The sequence below is a fragment of the Panthera leo genome, chromosome B1 (genome assembly GCF_018350215.1).
Source record: "Panthera leo isolate Ple1 chromosome B1, P.leo_Ple1_pat1.1, whole genome shotgun sequence".
Taxonomy (NCBI): domain Eukaryota; kingdom Metazoa; phylum Chordata; class Mammalia; order Carnivora; family Felidae; genus Panthera; species Panthera leo.
Window position 1 is genome coordinate 59,519,561 of NC_056682.1, and position 20,838 is coordinate 59,540,398.

The 20,838-nt window shown below is 40.9% G+C and overlaps 1 protein-coding gene across 1 annotated transcript in view; it reads right to left on the reverse strand.

The window, feature by feature from the left end:
• PALLD (palladin, cytoskeletal associated protein) overlaps window positions 1-20,838 on the reverse strand; it is a 267,481-nt gene that overhangs the window by 21,375 nt on the left and 225,268 nt on the right. Inside the window, exons 10-13 of the mRNA XM_042935116.1 lie at window positions 20,143-20,823; window positions 9,474-9,609; window positions 5,723-5,821; window positions 3,314-3,535 (exon numbers count right to left, since the gene is read on the reverse strand). Coding sequence (XP_042791050.1) covers window positions 3,314-3,535; window positions 5,723-5,821; window positions 9,474-9,609; window positions 20,143-20,823 — 1,138 coding nt within the window. The remainder of the gene's footprint in view (window positions 1-3,313; window positions 3,536-5,722; window positions 5,822-9,473; window positions 9,610-20,142; window positions 20,824-20,838) is intronic.

Genomic DNA, 20,838 nt, shown 5'->3' on the forward strand with positions numbered 1-20,838 from the left:
GTACTGGATTAAAATATATTACTTGTAAAGGTAAAAAGGTATTTTATTTTATTTATTTTAAAAAAAATTTTTAATGGTAATTTTTGAGACAGAGGGAGACACAGAATCCAAAGCAAGCTCCAGGCTCTGAGCTGTCAGCACAGAGCCCGACGCAGGGCTTGAACTCAATTGTGAGATAGATCATGACCTGAGCCAAAGTTGGATGCTTAACTGACTGAGCCACCCAGGTGCCCCAAAAAGGTTATTTTAGAGAACAATAACAGACTCCTTACTCCATTCCACTGAACTGTGTTAGACAAAATAGCAGTGAGGAGTGAGCAACAGTTAAGGGTTGGTGGTGGGTGGAGGCCTACTGTTTTCATTCTGGGCCAAGGAGCATATGCTCAAAGTTGAGTGTTTGTCAGTTCTCCCCACTATGTTAAGGAAAACACAGTAGTATTTAAACTTACAATAATTTTCAATAATATTTTAACTTGGTTTGATAGAAAATTAAATGTGAAGAATAAAGTAAAAATAAATCTGGACTAAATAACACATTTTAAAACGGTCCATTTACCTCTTCCCTAGGTCCTCCTACCTTTTGTCACCTTTAAATAAAATCACTGGCCGGCGGATCCCTCATGATTTAGTTATTATTTTGGACGGCTGAGACACAGGGCCATCATGATGAATCACAGTGCCAGCAGCCCTACCATGGCCTAGATGCAGAACTAACGCCTGCATCATCCCGCCTCCAGACTTCTGGCTAGGGAACTAAACAAATCCCCCTCTCTAAAGCCACAACAAGTTCTCTGTTGTCATCTGTGTTCCTTGCAAACTCAAGCTTTCCTAACTCATTCCTAACAGAAGAAACCTCCTTTAGAGCCTTCAGTTTTTAAAATGAGCTTCTTCCTTAATGTAAATCAGAATGCACATTGAGACCACAACTGGCATTCAAATTCAACTCTCTATCAAAGCTTCTGAATCTGAAAAATCTTTCCAAAACATACATTTCTAAGAAAGGACGGGCTAGAAATATATGGCACTAAATAAGGGCATGAATAATCGGGATCTGACTGCTGTAACTCTTCCAACCCCCATTTTTCAATTAGCTCTAAATTTACAGCCTATATTGTTAATCTGCAGAACTAAAGATGAATCATCAACTAGACTAATAACTCTCAGTCTTAAAAATTAAATTATGTAAAGCATGATACTTCATAATTATCATTCTCTGCTTGGTGGTTTTATTATTTCTGATGGAACCCAGAAGCTGTGATTAGAACACAGTTTCCTCCTTTTGCATTCTGGCCACTATGCCAGTTCTTCAGAACTGTTTCTTTCCTTTAATCCTATTCCTCACCTCTGCTATATCTGGACTGCAACTTTCAAATGAGAATTAGGAAACAGTCCAACAATTTTACCAAGACTGTTGATGGAGAGGGAAAGGGAGGATATACAAGATGAAAACAGGGTGAACTAGAAACGCCTTTCAACCTTCTCATGTCTCAGTCAGAACAAGCATGTAAAAGGCAGAATTTTTTTTTTTTAAACATAAGCTAAAAGAAAGGATGTATTTTTTGGAACATGCTGAATATTCCACACTTTGATAGGGAGGGAAGAAAAAGAGCGGCAGTGAGGACAGGAGGAAGGAAGGGGAAGGAGGAAGGAAAGGTGAAGAAGAAAATCAAACAATAAAACGTTCTTAAAAAATTAAGCCTTAAAGCTGTGAAACATTGAAATTCATACCAGAAATGCAAAATTATGTTAAAAACAACAGCTCATCTTTCTGGTGAACATGGTGTTTTTTAAAATAAGAATCGGTGATCTTAGAACTTAAGCAATGATCTTAAGCCTTGAGTAAGATTTAAAAATAACAAGGGATTTGTGAATATTTTGGAAGCTTAAGATATTTGGAAACAACAATATCTTGTTGAGTTTCATTCATAAGCTGCAAATTTATTTTTAGTATGTGCATTGGATATCATATTTGTGAATACACAGCAATTATCCAAATCATGTCAAGAATAAAGAAGCTTTCTCTAACAACAGTTTACTTTAAAAGTCTCATTTTATTAGGAGGGGGATACGTATGTAAAATTTTAACGCTATTTTCTTTGCTTTTTTTTCTATGACACCACTGTCAAACTTTTAATTTCAGTGAGTGTATTTTCCCTTCTATATGCTTATTGTACAAATTTGCCTGGCCTTTGGTAATGTCCTGTTTTTTTCATTGAAGTTTCTATTTCTTTTAAAATTGTTTCAATCATTTTAAACATAGGTATTTTACAGTTTGCTTAAGATTGCCCAACACTGAACAATACTTAAGCTTCTATTGTCTTGTTTCTTGTGCTATTGATTCTCCTTATTGTTGCTTATTTTCTCCTATGGTCTGTAAGTTTTTACTGTGAATTTCTTTTTCCTCCCTCTAACTCTACAGAAGTTTGATATGACCCAAATTGTGAGAGTGTTGTATAGGGCAGTGTTTGCTTGCTTCTGCCAGAAACTTAAGGATTTTAATCCATCCTGGACTAAATTTCGTATTAATTTCTCAGCTTTTGGCTCCATATCATGTGTTGAAGTAAATTTGGAGTTTCAATTTCTCATGGGTATCTTTTTTATTCTTTTCTCCCAAGTTCTAGGGAAAAGTGTAATCTGTGCATTGTTTTCTGGGCTAGTGAGCAGTTATTCTTGTCTCCCTTTAGAGACAGGGCAATGCTTTATCTAGCATTTCCATGCATCTGTAGAAAGAGGGCTCCCATCTAGGTCAGCCTAGACCACCTGAGTGTCAGAAGTTCCTTTGATTATCCTTTCTCAACAGTATTCTGGCCTCTAGCCCCTTTATAAATACAGGAAGGCTTGGTTTTGTAGATTAAAGATCTGAAGTTTTTATAATCCATGGTAAACTTTATTTCTTTGTATGGTACACAGCATGGGGTTCGTGTTCAAGCCTGGCCACTCACCAGCTCCCTGACCTTGGGCAAGTTGATTAAACCTCACTGAGCGTAGTTCAGTCATCAGTAATTTGGGAGTGACACTGATAATATCACATGAGGAATAAATGATGTAGGTGTATGAAAAGCTCCTTGTCAATTATTTAATTGTTATTCTCCTATTCTATTCTTTGAACCCAAACTCTACCCTTCTTCTGCTCTTTCTGGTTTCTAATGCCTCCTGAGGAAGGCCTTGAACTTAATAGTACTTTAAACATTTTACATCATGGGTACTGAGAAAGGTAGTCTGTATCTCTTCCTCCTATTATACATGCTGTACTTTTGAAGCCTAACTCTTCCTCAGAAAACAGGACTCTTAAAAAGCCATGTTTTTAGCTTACCTTTGGTTTTGGATTCCCAGTCACTCTGCATGTGAAAGTTACAGGCATTCCCTCAAAGATCTTGTAATGTTTCAGTTTCATCTCAAAGAACGGTGCCACTCCATTTTCCACAGGTGCATCCCCATATTGGACGTCATCACCTGATTCATCCACAGGAGACCTTTCTAGCCTGTACTCGATTTCACTGATGAGTCTCTGTTCACAGCTGGAGACTTTGTATTCCTACATCAGGTAAAAATAAAGGTCATGTTAGCAACCTTGGTTTCTTGTGGTACAATGTGTCTCATGAGTCTTACCCTCCCCTCCAATAAGGCACTCAGAAGACAGTGATATTTTTACCATGGAGCTTAAAAACAAGTCTGAGCCCAACTCAGTCCCATACAAAACAAAAAAACATCTGGAAGTAAGTATATATGATATTTCAAATTGTCTTCAAGTCTTATCATCCTCCTCCCCCAAAAAACTATGAAGATGAATTTCTTTCTCTTGTCTCTTGGGGGGTATGGGGAAAGAAAGAAAAAGGCAACAGCTTTATATTCTCAAACTGTTCATAAGAATAAAACCTGATGGAACACTGATTTCTTTCTGTAGAGTAAAAGCTGGTGGGGGGGGGGGGGTGCAGCTCTTCAGAAGGGTAACAGTGCATGTGGCCAGCAGCTGCAATATTACATAGCATTTTATCAAATGAATAATGGGAAAAATGGCATTTCTTTTCACTCATAACAGTCCTCGGCCACAAAGCCTCTGAACTCCTCCTCAGCTGTGCAGCTATTAGGAACTATTCTCCACCAATGTTTCAAAGAAAAATGGGATTGGCAGTCTAGTCAAAACTGTGATTAAAAAGACAAAAACAAAGTACCCATCAACATCCTATGGTGATCAAGGTGGACCCTACAGTTCTCTTGCTTACAAAGCACAGTGAACACAAGGCAGCCCATTAGAAACTACTCTCTATTTAATTATAAATAAAAGATGTTCCAGCTAGGTTTTCCTTAAAGAAGTTATTCAACCTTTAAAAAAAGTTTGTCGTCTTGAGGGAAGAAATACAACAGTATGAATAAAACTGCAAATGAGTTGTTTTAATTACTATCAAATGAATCAGTTTAAGAATGGGCACATTTATCCCTAGAAAGGTACAACAAATGAGAAACAATTCACAGTTCAGAGTGTCCACTAGTGACAGAAGCAAATTCAAGTTCGTAAATGTATGACAAAAATCACACTGCAGTAATTTTGTTCATCTGATCTTAGACACTGGTCATAGTATTTACAATTAATATGTGGCAGGAAAGATAGATACACAGGCAAACAAAGAACACAAGATAACAGATACAGTGAAAGACCAGAAGGAGAAGAAAGGTGAAAAGCTTATTAACCTTTTGACCATCCAGAGGACTCCCTACAGAAGCATGAGGAGACCCAATTTCCTGTAATGGTAGAAAAAAAGAAGTGAAGACTAGTGACAGAAATAAGAATCTAGCAATAAATCTAGTTTTAAGTGAAATTTTTGCAGTAGCAATATTTAACACAGAAAAATCTTCAGATATTAAAGGCAGATCCATTTTTTAACATCTGTAAGAGTTGACTTGATCATTTAAACAGGTTTTAAAACGCCTTCTTTAATCTTGAGACTACATTTGGAAACTCCAAGCAGAAACAGTGCAGATTATAAAACAGCTTACATCAAATCCATGCAGTGACTTTTTTGGGGGAACAAAAATAGCATTTTAGGTTTTCTGCTGATTAGTGACTTACAAATGTATATGTGAAGGAAAATAAAGACATAATTTTTCTATAAATAAATAGTTTACTTTGACTAAACATTCACTGGCTGTTTCAAATAATTTCAGTGAAATATGTTTCTCCACACAAAAGGATTTTGTATGAAAGCACAGGACAGCAAAAACAGAAAGATACTTGAAAGGAGAATAAAGTGATCAACAGGAAGATAAAAAGAACAGTTATCACTGACTGCAGTAACTCTAGCAGTCACTTAACACACTGTTTGGCACATGGTATGTGCTCAATAAATATTAGCTATGACCTTGATTGATGATGTTAATACTGCTTTTCTTTGACTTGCCCTCTACTTCCTACAGAATTGGCCCCAAGAATAGTGGCCATGAAGACTATGGGGAGAGGGAACAGAATAATTATTATTTTTCTAAAAAGTCCAGATGGGGGTGCCTGGGTGGCTCAGTCGGTTAAGCGTCCAACTTCAGCTCAGGTCATGATCTCACGTTTCGTGAGCTCAAGCCCCGCGTCGGGCTCTGTGCTGACAGCTCAGAGCCTGGAGCCTGCTTTGGACTCTGTGTCCCCCTCTTTCTCTGCCCCACCCCTGCTTGTGCTGTCTTTCAAAAATGAATAAACGTAAAAAAAAAAAAAAAAAAGTCCAGATGAACACAGTACCTGATTAGCTGTTTCCTCTTCTGGCTCCTGAATATTAAAAACAGTTGCACTGTCAGCACCTAGTAATCGACGAGCCATTCTTTCTTCATATGTTAACCTCTAAACAAAGTAAGTCACAAAAAAGACAAAATTAGAAAAGTCATAATTATATACTGCCTGATGAAAAAGAATTTTATTTATTCTTTTTTTTTTTAAACTGAATTGAGAGAGACAGAGAGACCGAATCTGAAGCAGGCTTCAGGCTCCAGAGCTGTCAGCACTGAGCCCAACGTGGGGCTCAAACTCACGAACCATGAGATTATGACCTGAACCAAGTTGGAGGCTTAACCCACTAAGCCACCCACATGCCCCAAACACTTTTTAAAGTTTATCTATTTATTTTGAGAGAGAGAGAGCAAATGTGAGCAGGGGAGGGGCAGAGAGAGGGAGAGACAGAATCCCAAGCAGGTTCCATGCTATCAGTAGCGCAGAGCCCGACATGGGGCATGAAACCACAAAGCATGGGATCATGACCTGAGCTGAAATCAAGAGTCAGAGCTTAACTGACTAAGCCACCCAGGCACCCTGAAAAAGAATCTTAAAAAATGAGTTTTGATATTTTCTGTAACTATTTTCCTCTCAACCTTCAGATACCTATATATAAAAGGAGTCTCTTTCTTTCCCTTCCTTCAGTTGTTCAGTCTGTCACCTTTCCTTCTGGTCTTTGTGGCTTAATATAGTGTTGGGATATGAGGTAACTAATCTTGAGAGCCACTGACTGATACAGCACAAATTTAAGGTGAATATAATAAGCAAACAAGGCAGAAACCACATAGGAAATATGTGTCATATACCAATCCTTAATGGTAAATATATAGAAAAAAGAGATATTCAAATAGCAAAGTATTTTTTTAAGGAAAGGTTATTTTCATAACCATCCACAGCTTCAAAACAGCCTGGTCAGCTCCAAGCCTCTGATAAGGAATTTTAGACAGCTGGCAGTGATGATCCTCTCTGTTTCGGGGTTCTCACCTCTAAAGGCACTTCCCAGGCTGTCTGTGTGGCAGGTGAAGGTAGGCAAATATAATAGTCCACAGAGAATGACTGCACACGGCTGAATTAGCAAAAGGACTGTGAGGGACACTTGCCAAAGCTAATCTCCACAATTTGAGATTCTACTCAGATGCAGATTGCTTGCCCATCAGGCAGAGAAAGTGGTAAAGTTTTCACGTCTAGCAGCCAGTGCTCTGGATCTGGCCAAAACATATTTGCGGGGCCATGCTTATGCCAACGTGTTTGTTCTGTCCAGTGGGCTGTTTCCTGCTTTTGAGTGTTGGTCCTAAAAAATCTTAGAATTGACAATTCTAGGAGGAACTTTCAGAGACCCTCTGTCCCATGAAGGGCATTTTACAAACAAGTGTTTTATTCAAAAGAGAGAATTAGTAAGACAGAACCTTAAAAGAAAAAATAGACAAGTTATTTCAGTAAGCTTCCAAACTTCTGAACATCGATGCAAATTCTATTGGAAACTCTCTAATCAGGAAAATATGTTGACTAAATTTACAGTTTCCAGTAATTGCTGGTTCTAGTCCCAGCTGAAACCGGGAAGTGAAACAAGTCAGTGCCAAATGACAAATAGTCCCGAAGTTCAAATTATTTCATTTACTGAAGAAGAGGCAGAATACAAGAAGAGGTAGAGGCAGGTGTTTCGTGCATGGGCTGTCTCAGGCCACTATGTTATTATTTAAATTAATTTTCTCACATCTGTTAAAGAATCATTGAATTCAAGTTTTCAAAAGGAGTTTTAAATACCTGCTCTCTTAAATGCCTCTAATGTTTTCATGGAGAGCTGTAGCAATATCAAAGGTAGGAGTGGAATATTTTCCACTCTGTTTCTTATAAGCAGAAATATCAGCTATTGATACTAACTCCTTTCCCACGATGTACTTGCTACCATTAAAAGCCAGATTTACTTCAGTTTTGTTTCTAAACCACTAGGCTATATGGCTATCCAAGCCCTGTCTACAGAGGACAAAAATAAGTAACAGAATAATATGCAACACTAGGAAAAAGTTGTCCTTTTAAACTCTCAAATGTGGAAATCCATGGAACTTGTGAATATCATTCACTGCTAAACAGATAAATATAAATATATAACATAATATACACAGTATGATATCACAGCCTATAGAAGTCTTAAGACGCTTTAACCAAGAGAATCTTAGCCCATAAGGAATATTTAAACAAAGGTCCAGAAAAACCCAAAAAACTGGAGAAATGCCTTTACCTGGCTTGAATAAGTTCCCGTAAGTATTTGCTTTAATCTTTCAAAGGCTTTCATTGACGGAGCAGGGAAAGCTTCCTGTGTATGTGTATTTACACATGCAATTACTTATTTCAGGGAAAAAATATTTCCCCTTTGTGAAAATCTTCTATTCTCAATGAAATGAATGACTAACACAAGATCTCATTAGAATTTTAATCTTCCTGAACTCAGATTAGGATGCCCTAATAATTAAAAGCAGCATTCAGCACCCCTCCTCTATCCTCCACCTTTCTAATCAAACATGGTCTGTTCTCACATTTTTATTTATCAATGTGAGATAATTAAAATTCCTGGAAAACATTTAACATAGAGAGCTTTCTACTCTGAAAAAGGTATCTGAGAGGGAGATTTTATACAAAGAGGCCCTTTTCTTCTACTTAAGAGCCAGGCAAATTTTTCCAGTGGCAATTCCAAAATAAAGCCACAAAAGGCTCCTTTCCTTCACCTGGGAAATCTTATTTGCGAGACTTGTTCTTCCTGTCCCCTTAAAAATAACCTGGATGTGGTAAGAGGAGGGTCAGTAAAAAACAAAAAAAAAAAAACCAACTGATGAGGAAACATTTAAGTCCAGTGGAGGAATTATCTATCAATCTATCTATCTATCTATCTTTAATTTTTTTTAATGTTTATTCATTTTTGAGAGACAGAGAAAGAGCATGAGTGGGGGTGGGGCAGAGAGAGGAGACACAGAATCCGGAAACAGGCTCCAGGTTCTGAGCTATAAGCATAGAGCCTGACGCAGGGCTCGAACTCATGAGCTGTGAGATCATGACCAGAAGTCGAATGCTTAACTGACTGAGCCACCCAGGTGCCCCAAATCTACCATACAGATACTATACTAAACCCCCTTAAAATGTAATTCTTTTTTTTTTTTTTTCTTGAGTTTAGTTGTCTGGCTTTGACAAACTAGAACAATATTGTAGAACAAGCATTACTCCTTCATTACTGAATCATTATCTATTTATGGTCTAGTAGGACAGTCCTGGACTTCAGGGGTTGTTTCCTTAGTGAGGATAGTTTTTCTGTAGAAGCAGTACATGTCTTAGAATCCAGATTCTCCTTTTGGTAGATACAAATCATTCCAGAGCACGCCTTCCCCCTCCTACCCAGCCCAGGTCTGTTCCTTTTTCTTTGTAATGTTGCAATTCCTCCTTTGTTTTACTTCCCACCTTAAAATCAGACTTTCCTCTTTATCTCCAACTTGCTATCTTCACTCCCAGAATGTTTTTCATGAATAGGAGGAAACAGTGAAGGCTGAGTAGAGGGAAGCCTTTCTACTTTCCTCCCTTTCCCCCAGATTCAGGCCATAATGCTAAGACGAACACCGAGGTTTAGGGGTAATGAAATCATTTCATGGACAGATTGCAAGAACCTAAGTCAGGGAAGAGCTCTCTGATGTGGGTAGCTAATATTCCAAGTACAAGCCCCAAATCTGTCTCTCCATACCGGCTGGCCATTGTTCAGGAGGTCCTCCTTGAAGCGAAGTTTTCGTTCCAGGTCTTGAATGACAGCATCCTTTGTGCCTTGAATCTCCTCATCAGAAGCTATTCTAGCGGTTCTATTGACTTTCTTTGGAAATCCCCTGTAGGACAAAAGCACAAGACAGTATGGTCAGTTGTCAGGCATTCAAGTTCAACAAAGAGAGTACAATGTATCAATGTATCCCACTCTTTTCTAATGTTACATCTATTCCAACTAATTATGGAAGGAACCATGAAAGCTGCTTGCAGTGTTCAGGTAACACTAATTGGAAGCAGCTTTCAGAGAAAGTGGAAATGCCTTAGGGAGTGTGTCTCAGGTGGTCAGATACATGCCAAGGATAGGGCAGGCCTGTGCTTCAGTCCCAGGGAGGCAGCAATGTAAAGTGAAAAGACAACGATTTGTAATCACAGGTTTAAAATCTGGCTCTGCCTTGGATTAGGTTTGTGACTTTGGATTAGTTTCTTAACATGTTTTATAAACAAATATAAAATATATGCCATATAGGGCTGTTGAGAAGAGTTCAAAGAGAACATATTTCTTTCATACTTCCAGAAGTTCAGTCCTTCTGATCCTTTGTAATCAACTTATTCAACAAGAGTGTCTAGCTCATTCTAAGCAAATATCGTTTGTTACCTTCCCTTCTATCCTGATTTGATTAGAGGAGGCCAATGTTATAAAAGGTCTATTTTATACTAACGGGCCCTGGAAGGTCTGCAGGCTCCGCTCTGCCTGGCACTCCCCAAGCCTCCTAAACCCCCTGGAGAGCCTAGGGCTCTCAGGTGACACCTCAGAATGTTTCTTTCCAAGGGCAGCAACAACGTCGGAACACGTGAGCCAGGGGTCGCTGGGGCTGGATGCTTGATGGGTGTGGTATCGCTTTTGTTGGTGCTGTAAGCAATTTGCTTCCCACTTCTCTTCCTTTGCCCTCACAGGGCTGTGAGTAAAGATGCAAGAGAAAGAGAATACTATACAATAGTGAAAATGAATGACTCATAGCTACCCTATCACCAAAGATGAATCTCAAAAACATAATGCTGAGCTAAAACAAAGCCAAGTTGAAGAATACATAAAATATGCTTCCAATTATAAACATGCAAAAAGCTAAGCAGTCTTCTGCCAAGGTAGGGGTTCTCAAAGGGTGGTCCCTGGCCAGCAGCTTCCGCATCACCTGAGAAACTGTTAGAAATGCAGATTTTTGGACTCACTCCACACCTGCTGAGTCAGAAACCTTGGGGTTAGGGTCTAGCAGTTTGTGTCTTAACAAGCCCTCCAGGTGATTCTGATTCATAAAAAAGTTTGAGATATAAACTTAGGGAAACACACATATATAAACCATTAAGACAAGAGAAGGATTAACTCTGAAATTCAGGGTAGTATCTTCTAGGGATAGTTGTGGATACGACTGGGGAGGGTCATGTGGGGAACCTTCAAAGATACTAGAAACAGGTATGACTTTTATTATTATTCTTTTAGACTATATATATACATTGTATATGCTTCCTCATTTAGATTATATGTTTTATGATAAGACATTTCTAAGTTAAAAAAAAGGTTTACTGCAAATAATGAGTCAAGGCATCCTGTGCCTGATACCACCTTACTGATATGGTAGAAAGCACTAGTAAGGCTGAGGATGTCATTTAACACTGAAGTTCACCAAACCCTCTGCTTCTCACCATTGCACCCCAAAATGCTGGGAACAGCCAATCACTAAATATGCAAGAGAAAGCATAAGCATCCTGTAACAGCTGTGTACTCGGCCCTCATCAGTAATACTCTGAGCCCTGAGGCCTGGGCTCCTCCGGTCTATTCCCCTTTGTTTCCTTGCAGAGCTTCCCCTGATTTTGCTGGGTGTTCACCCCTCAGTGTGACCACCTCCCCAAGGTGACCCCCTCCCCAAACTCAGGGGTGAGTGATCTAAGTTAATTTGAGTGGTCCCCATCTCCTGGACGGTGATTAGTGTAGCCAGGGACCTGTGATGGAGCCCTGGCCAGTGAGATTGGGGAAATGAGGGTGGGAGAGGGGGAGGTGCTCTAGCTAAAAATTTCTCATCTCTAAAAAGAAGCACACAGGAAGAAATACGCCTCTTCTTTCAATGGCTGCCATTATGTCAAAAGGAAATGCGCAAAACTGCTGCAGCCATGCTGACCACAAGGGGCTAATGATGACAGTCTGGAAGGACAGAGACCCTGGAGCCCTTAACCCACCGTGGAACTGCCTGACCCCATACTAGTTATGTAAATCAATAAACCATGTGCATTTAATCTTGTGATACCTATAACAGAAACTACCCTGACAGCTTTTCCAGGTCCTTTCTTTCTAGTCACTTGCCCCAAAGTTCAAGTGGGAGGGTGTTAAACATTGGTATTAAAGAAAATACTGTGATATCCTGTGTTTGAATATCAAGAACAAGGTCAAACTTCGTTGTATCTTACTCACTGGGAGTTGATCTTGAATTTTAAGGAGCTGGGCAGTGAAGCTGTGACATATTAACAACAAGAGCCATAGAAATAGTGATTTTTAACCTCAATTTTTAGGACCATATAATCGGTTAACAAAAATGTGCACACATTGCCAGCTTCCCTGAGCTGGAGCCTTTCTCCCTTCCTTTTTTTCTCAAGACAGTGTCATCAGCCTTCAGGCTTCAGTTTTTTGTCTCCTTGGAAAGGAGGACCCTGACCCAGTCTACCCATGTTGTATTGTAACATGTTTGTTTTCTTCATAGCACCTATCAAAGTTTATTAATGTACGTTCTTTTTAAATTGTCCCTCTCTCACCATGCCTTTTTTGTTCATGACAATGCCTGCCAAACAGCAGATCCTCAAATAACATTCATGGAATTAGTGAATGGATGCACTATCTTCACTTCTGACCTCTCTCTCCCCTCCTCAGGCAAGAAAAATTATGCCAAAGCCATCCATATGATCAAACCACATGTAAATAAGTTAGGCTCAGAACAAATACAAATTACATAGTTTTGGGGAAAAAAAAGTTCTACACTGCTTTTGACTAAAGCCTTACATCTGAGAACTGGAAGAGGTAGGTTTTGAAGTCACCTGAAAGGCAACATTAAAGCTAGCTCTGTGTTACATCACTTATTATTGGGAACACACAGGTTCCCATTATTTTACACTTGACAACATAAATGAGTTGCACAACTCCGTGATGATGAGCAGCCTCTGATGACAGAAGCTTCACTGTGTTTCTGCAGGCAGAATACACTGAGAGCCATGTTCCTTGCACCAATAAGAAAGAAAGGGGCAAAGGGCGGCTATCAAGGGCAGAACAGATCATCTAAACAATATAAACAGGGAACTGCTTTTGTAAAAGACGGCCCCAAGTCCCCTTGAACAAGTAAACACCTGTCTATTCACAACAGAATAAGTCCTGTTGCTTAAAAAGCAGTTCTCAGTATCTTTGACTCTTTAAGGGACCTGAGAACACCTGCCCTAGGACATTTCATAGAGAAGCCATTCACCTTGGTTTGGATCCCTGCCACCCAGGTATTTTACTGTTTCAAAGAGTACAATTAAAATTACTCTTTGACCCAAATACAAACCCTGGCCATTCTATATTTCTCTTAACAAGGTGATTCCCTAAATGTATCAAGATCACAAGCATTAGAAGAGCATTTGCTTCATCTCTATTCCCCGCCATTTTAAAGACATTTTCTTTGACTCACAGAATTTAGGGTACACATAATTTCTTGGTTCTGAACAATTAACACTGAAATCAAATCAATCAACTAAAAGATTTTTAAATGTCTAACAGTCACTGACAAATATTACTGAGTATACAGCAAGGCACAATGCTAGGCAAACATCAATATGAGTTCTGTTAAGCCTGAAATTCAACAGTTGGTTTGTAAGACAAGTGATTGTGTCACCTGATGACATCTTGGAATTCTAAGCAGAAGCTCTATACATAAAAACAAAAAATAATAAAACAAAAGCTACATCACTGGTAGTCCCAACACTACTCTATGTGACAAGAAGATAGCCAAATCCTAACAGGTGGCCTTTGATCTCAAGGGGCTGATAAGTTGGAGAATAAATTAAGGAATAAACTATGTCATGGTGATTCTAGGTGCAATAGGAGTAAAAAAAGTAGGAAAGAATGCTGGCTAGACTGACTGCAGAGGCTCTGTGAAAGAGGCAGTATCCAGGATCTTGAACCATCATAAGGATGTAGACAGGTGGTTGGGGGGGTGGGGGGGTGGGGAGGAAGGAATTCTGAATCAGCATGACTAAAGGTGTAGAAGGGACAATCTCTTATTTTTTACTCCCTAAAACACTGGGGCTTGGGCTAGTTACTTATGTCTACCTGCCTCAGTTTCATCCTCTGTAAAGTGTAAAATGTGGGTATTAATAGCATGTACCTATAGGGTTATTAGGAAAATGACATAAACTAATACATACTGAGTATTTAGATTGTGCCTGGCATACTAAGAGGGGCTCTGGAGAGGCCAACAGAAACTACCCAGTAGGGAAGTGAATCACAGAGATGAAACTGGCCAAGGAGAACGGAATGAAAGACATAAAGGAGTTTAAAAAGATGCCAAGAACTCTTGACCAATTTCCAAAAAGGTGCAAATAACCTTTATTGATTGGCTTTTTCAGTGTTCAGCTGTGTTCTGAGTGCTAGCAATACCATGTTTATTTTCCTGTAAAACTAAGGGACTGAACTCAGAAAAATTATATTGTATGGTGGGGATGGCAGAGAGAGAAAGGAAATAGAAGAGTGAAAGGAAGGGCATAGCAGGAGGTGGTAAGTGCCATGAAAGGACGGGAGTGTGAGTGGATGACTGTATTACACAGTGCAGTCAATCACAGGTTGGAGGAGATGACAGAACCATTGAGGCCCAAGTGACAGAGTGAAGACTAGAGGGAGAGCGAGGCAGTGCAAAGGTCTCAGGGCCTGAATGAGCGTGGCAAGGTCAACAGGGCATTGTGAACCCTGAGAAAAGAGGGGTAGGACACAATATTTCTCACCCTTGTTTTAATACGGAACCTTTTTTTTTCAGAGAGTATCTCATTTGGACTGACATAATTCAGAAAACACTTCAAGCAACTGTGTTAAAAACTGAGCACAGAGTTAAGGGTTCCTATATAATGTTACAGTAGAAAAGAAAAATAGTTGTAAGTTTTTGAGGCAGAGCTTTGGCAACTGAGTTTGTTTTCCTGTAAGACGAATTCTTTGTTGGAGCCTAATGTAAGATGGCTGTGGCTGGTTCTCCCCAGTGGCACCACTTTTGATAAATGAAGAGCAACAACTCATTAGGAAATTTTAACAAGAGAATTTGATGACAAAGAGGTGATCTCCTTTCATGATGGTTTGTACAATTAAAAATGAAATTGCTTAAATGCTTATTCAAAGTAAACTGTTACTAAAACCACAACTCTTCACAAAAACTCATCCTCAGAAGCAAATCTTAACCAGTAAACAATTCATGCAAGCCTCCCACACGAAATATAAATACTTCAGTGTATACACAATTCAGCCCAACTGTGCAAAAAATATTACTGATCTGTTTACTCTAGCTTAAACAGTAAGTCACTTAACATTTTAAAATAATATTCATGTGGTTGGGGGTAAAAACTTCTTAAACACACACACATGCATCTGGAAGGTAAAATCTTCCAGATTCAAACACCACCAAATCCTGGGAGGTTTTCTTTCTTTTTCTTTTCTTCTTGGCTACTGAATAATCTTGAAAGCGTCCTGCCCTTGATACAACTTCTGAAAGTCCTCTTATTCTCCTCTTCTCATATTCAGTGATATCTAATAATAACTAAACTCCACAACATTTCAGAGGAAGCAAAATCATTAACATGTTGGCATTTAGGTATCCCTCATATCCACGAATGTAATATGTGAATTAATATATGAAAGAGCCCAAGATACCCAAACTGAATTTTTGTATATCAATTCTATTTTCTTACTAAATTCTATGACAAAGCCCAAGCTGTTAGAGTACAAATGGATAAACTGAGCTCTTAAAGGAAAATAGGTGACTTTATAAAAATATTAAGTTCTCTTCACGTTACCTTTTGGGTTCTTTAAAGGATATACTGACACATGTGTGTTCACTATACCTACTTGGTACAGAGCCATCTGAGATGAGCAGGTCTGATTCTGACCTGTTCCTGGGGCAGACATTTCAGCAGATCATCATCAGTCACAGCAGACCCCGAAAACTTGCCTACTCATTTGTTAGGAAATACTTGCTCAGAATTGGATGCAACTTTCTGTGCAATCCTCTAGGATACTAGACATTAATGAACCCAATAATGAGACCCTGGGAAGGTCCTCAACCCCTTTGGGCCTCTGCCTCTGATGGGGAGCGACAAGGCCCCCACCTACCCCCACCTACCTGTTTCCTGCAAGGGGGGAGAAAGACAAGAATGAGATAATGTCTGCAGAGTCCAATGCAGCTTTTGTCTTTTCTGTTAGTTACTATCTAACCACTATCTTGACTTCAAAACTGCCTAAAACACAAATAAATCTTTACAAACTGTTTCTTAAGACTTAGGGGATTTTGTTTTGTTGGTCTGCAGCCGTTTTCTTTAATCAAGAAATAGCAGACATCAGACTTAACTGAGATCAACCTGGGCAATACAGCCAAGGTTAAGTCACTCCCTCTTTGCTTAGGCTTATTCCAGAACCCTGGGGAATCGCTTCACCTCTTGGTGCCCTCACCTTGCATGTAGAGTGATGATAGTGTCCCCACCTACCTGTTTCTTATAAATCAGGGTGAAAGAGAAGGACAATGAGATAATGTCTGTAAGGAGCTGGGCGCCTACAGAATAAAAGCTCTCATTAATACATGTATATAAAAGCTCTTATTGACACACGATTTAACTTTGGACAAACATGGGGTATCACTTCAAACCAAAGGCCTCCTTATACAAAGGAAGCAATTAAGAGTAGGAAACATTGTAGCACTGTGGCTATATGGCACTCCCTTATGAGAACACATTGTAGGAATGTGAAGATGGGCAAAAAATGCAGTGCCAACAAGCGCCAATCTCGTTCTCGGGGACAGTTCTGACCTGCTTCACCACGAGACTTGGTACAGCCACTCAGAGACCAGCAGAGACAGACCTGCTGCACTATTCCTAGGTGGCGTTCCTGAATCCTCTGGATTGCCACCATTTTGCAGGGCTGATTTGCAGGAACAGGCTTACAGCAGTGGAAGCTGTAAAACCAACTATCAGCAACTGAGAGGGGAATAGAACACACTAATTTTTATCAAAGTGCAAACAGGCTTCTTTCTAAGGCATCTTTTCTCCTCATTGCCTCCATCTGAAAAATTTAGTCAACTTAACATTTGTGTCTGTCAACAGCTTTGAGAAGCTGCTGGTGACCCCAGTAACCCTCGGGAAGAATGAAGCTGTTTGAAGAAAGGAAGGCACCAGGGGAACTGGATGTGCAGAAGTTCCCAAACCACAATCAGCCAACAACCAAATACTGTTGTTGCGAGTCTGACCGCAGCCCACTGTCACCGGCCTTCTTGACCTTGTGGTCTATCACTGGCATCCAAGGCCTTTGTTTCCTGACTTGACCTCTGCTACCCAGACATGTGAGAAACAGAACCTTATCTCCACAGACTATTTAAAAACTTAGTGCGTGACCTTTCACGAATTAAAACAAAGACACTGCTAAACAAACAGAATAAAACAACTAGTATGCAACTGATGATTAAGAAAACTAAGATAAGTGACATTTATATGTAAGATTTTGGTAAAACAAGGAGGGCAAAGAAAAAATACCGTATTTCTGCTTACTGAATCATGTATAATCAATCTACTCACCGGCGCTTGATAAATATGGCAAAACCATTCAACTTGAGAAACCATACATATAAGCAAAACTGAATTTGCTATCATAATCACAAATTCCCAGTGAAGTATAAGTGAAAGTAATTTAAAAGATTCATTTGACAACAGTTGGCCAGTTCTTACAAGTTCAAAGAGGTCAGAAATTCGGTCTTGGGCAAATCATTTGGATTATTGTGAAGGATAAAAGCTAACTTTTCATTTTAAAAACAAAATTTTTTAATTTTTATTTATTTTTGAGAGGGAGAGAGAGAGACAGAGCGTGAGCAGGGGAGAGGCAGAGAGAGAGAGGGAGACACAGAATCCAAAGCAGGCTCCAGGCTCTGAGCTGTCAGCACAGAGCCCGATGAGGGGCTCGAACTCACGAAGCGTGAGATCATGACCTGAGCTGAAGTTGGACGCTTAACCGATCGGGCCACCCAGACGCCCCAACTACCTTTTCATTTTTAATTCAGAATACAAATGAGGGATCCCACAAAATACTAGAGGAAAAAATATGTTCCAAAAGTCACATATATCGAATCAGAAGGGTGAATTCTTCAGATATGTATGATTTATTAGCAAAAGGAAAAATTCCTTGAAGACGAAAGGGTAACTGTATAATAAGGGCTTACTGGACCAGCACAGAGCTAAAAATCTGTAGCCTGCTACTGCCACTTATCTTTGGTGTCACAGTGTCTATCTTTGGGTACAGTTTTCCATAGGAGCCACAAAATTAGCATGGCTTCTCCATTAATTTTTAAGGAATGGCAGGAGCTGCTAGAATTTTTAGTGATAACAATTACACAGTATTTTACTCCATAAAATTAATAACTGTGATACATGTTGATAAACAAATGCTTCTATTACTTGAGGTATGCTCTTGAAGTTGCATACCTTCTTAAGAGAATTTCAAAGATCAGAATAAACTATTATTTCTACTTAAGAGGATAAAAGACTATCTACGATGATAAAAGGCATGACCACCCAACACCACTGAGGAGAAATATTACACAGATGAGTACTTATCTTCCTGGGAAGCAAGGTTTGGTACCATTTCCTAGTAAGAGGGACAAAACAGTGTCCTGCAACAAATTACCACTTTTTGGATCTAACAGTGAGCTTCTTTGTGGCAAGATAATACTTCATTTCCTAGCAGCCAAATAAAAGAAAACAAAAAAGTAGGAGAGAAAAAGCAAGTTTTCTCAGGCAAGTTGACTCACTCAACTTTCAGTAGAAGCCCATTATCACAACATTACTATACAAACTCTCCTCCTTTATTCTATTTACATATTCATTTGACTGAGGTTTTTCCAATACGGATTCGAGAAGCCAGATTTCAAATATAGAATTCATATAATCGACATTTAGAAAGTGCTTATCAAAACATGATATTGCTACCTGAAGCTCCTTCATACACCTTGTCAAAGTCAAACATAGCAATGCTCATCTCTAAGTTGGTGTTAGTACATCCGAGAATGGAAAACTTTTTCATATCAATGAAAATAACCTGAATTAAGGTCTTCTCATTCTTTTTTTTTTCTTTTTTTTTTTTGAGAGACTGGGTGCAAGCATGAAGGGAGGAAGGGCAGAGTGAGAGGGAGGGAGAGAATCTTAAGCAGGCTCCAACGCAGGGCTCGATCTCATGGCGGTGAGATCATGACCTGAACGGAAATCAAGAGTCGAACACTTAACCGACTGAGCCACCCAAGGGATGCCCCTCATTTTGTTCTTCAGTAGGGTTTCCTTCTCTCTCTGGACAATATTGGGATTCTGGGAGACTCTGAAGTAGGATCTGAGTTTATTTCAGAGATGTGGGAAATGTCTTGACCTTTGCTGATGTGTACTTGTGTTGAACTCTTCAGTGAAATGAGCATGTGCTAGCTTTTAGTCATCGACAGTATGTGCTAAACACCTACGTTATATATTTCTTTTGAGGGCTTTAATGTACTCTTGTAGATGTTATCTTATTTATCCTCATGGATTTCCTACTTAAAGATTTCAGATGGCTGCCACATCACTGTGACATAAGGGAAGACAGGTATTTAGATAATCTGCAAATAGAAAGACTGAGTTGGAGGTTCCATGTAGTTTACATAGAGATCACTGTCAGGGACAGAACCGGCACGGTCACTTCTTCACTACATTGCACACGTCCTCACTCACGTGCATCAATCACACAAAGACACGTACACGTTTTCCTCTCTTCCGCTCAATCACTACGTCTACGTAAAGGCTGGCTTTTTAATTCTGTTAATTTAGATAATTCAAAAACATGAAACGTACACTTAATAACCCACCCCCTCCACGGTTATTTTAATACTGATCTCAAATATGTGGATAGTTTGTTGGTTAGTGCATGGATCTGAGGTCAGACAGACAGGAACTCAAATCTCAGTTCGGGGGCTAATGTGCCCCTGAGCAAATTCTTTAATTACTGGAATCCTCAGCCCTAAGTGGGGCAAGGACACCTCTCAGGAGTGTATCAAATGAGGTAACATCCGTGAATTGCTTAGCACGACGTCCTATATAGTAGCCAACGCCACTACCGTCAAAATCATAGGCGCACCGCATAGACTGGGTAGTTTCTGAGCAGAATCTTGTATTGCTTAGTGCAGAATAGAAAGTACTGACTTGGCAACGGTAAGGTAGCTGGACAAGAAGAGTCTGGGAAAGCTGCTGTGGTAAGAAGCTAAACACCGGCTGGATGGAAATTCGTAAAAAAGGCCCAGGGCTACCCCTGGGTTGCGGATCAGGGGGCACTGCCCCGCGAGCTCAGGGGGCGGGGCAAGCGGGGGCGTGGGGCTGTCACTCACGCGGGGGTGACGCCCTTGGGCAGGCCCAAGGCGTTGACGGCCGCCGGGGCAGGCTGCGAGGGCAGCAGGGCGCTGAGGAAGGCCGCGGGCGTCTGGCTGTGGCCGAAGCGGGCTGCGGGCGAGGCGCACATGGACGCCGGGCCCGGGCTGGGAAGCGGCGGCGGAGGCGGCGGCAGCGGGAACACGTCGGGCACCGGGAAGGCCGTCGTCGGGCTGAAGACGGGGGGCGGCGGCGGCGGGGGCGACGGCGAGGACGGGCACCACGGAGCCTCGGCCTCGGCGCCACCGAAGGGCTGTGCGAAGGGCGGCGCGGGCGCGCGGCCGAACTGCTTCAGGGTCGGGGACATGGGCGACGGGAGGCTGGAGGAGCTGGGGCTGGAGGCCGGCGTGCCGTGGCCCGACGCGGGGCCGAGGTTCTGCGCCGCGATGAACTGCTTGGGGCGCGCGTAGTTGAAGGAGCCGGAGGACTGCATGGCGGGCGCGGAGCGGGAGGCGAGCGTGCTCATGGGCTCCGGGGAGGCGGGCGACGCGCAGGCCGCGAGCTCGGGGAAGGCGGGCGGCGGCGGGAAGGGCGGCGAGGGCGGCGCGCTGCGCGGGGCGCCGGCAGGCGGGGGGTGCCGCGCGCTGGCCTCCTGCTCCAGCCGGACCTGGTTCTGCAGCTGCTGGATTTTCAGAGGGTCCCTGAGGGGAGACAAA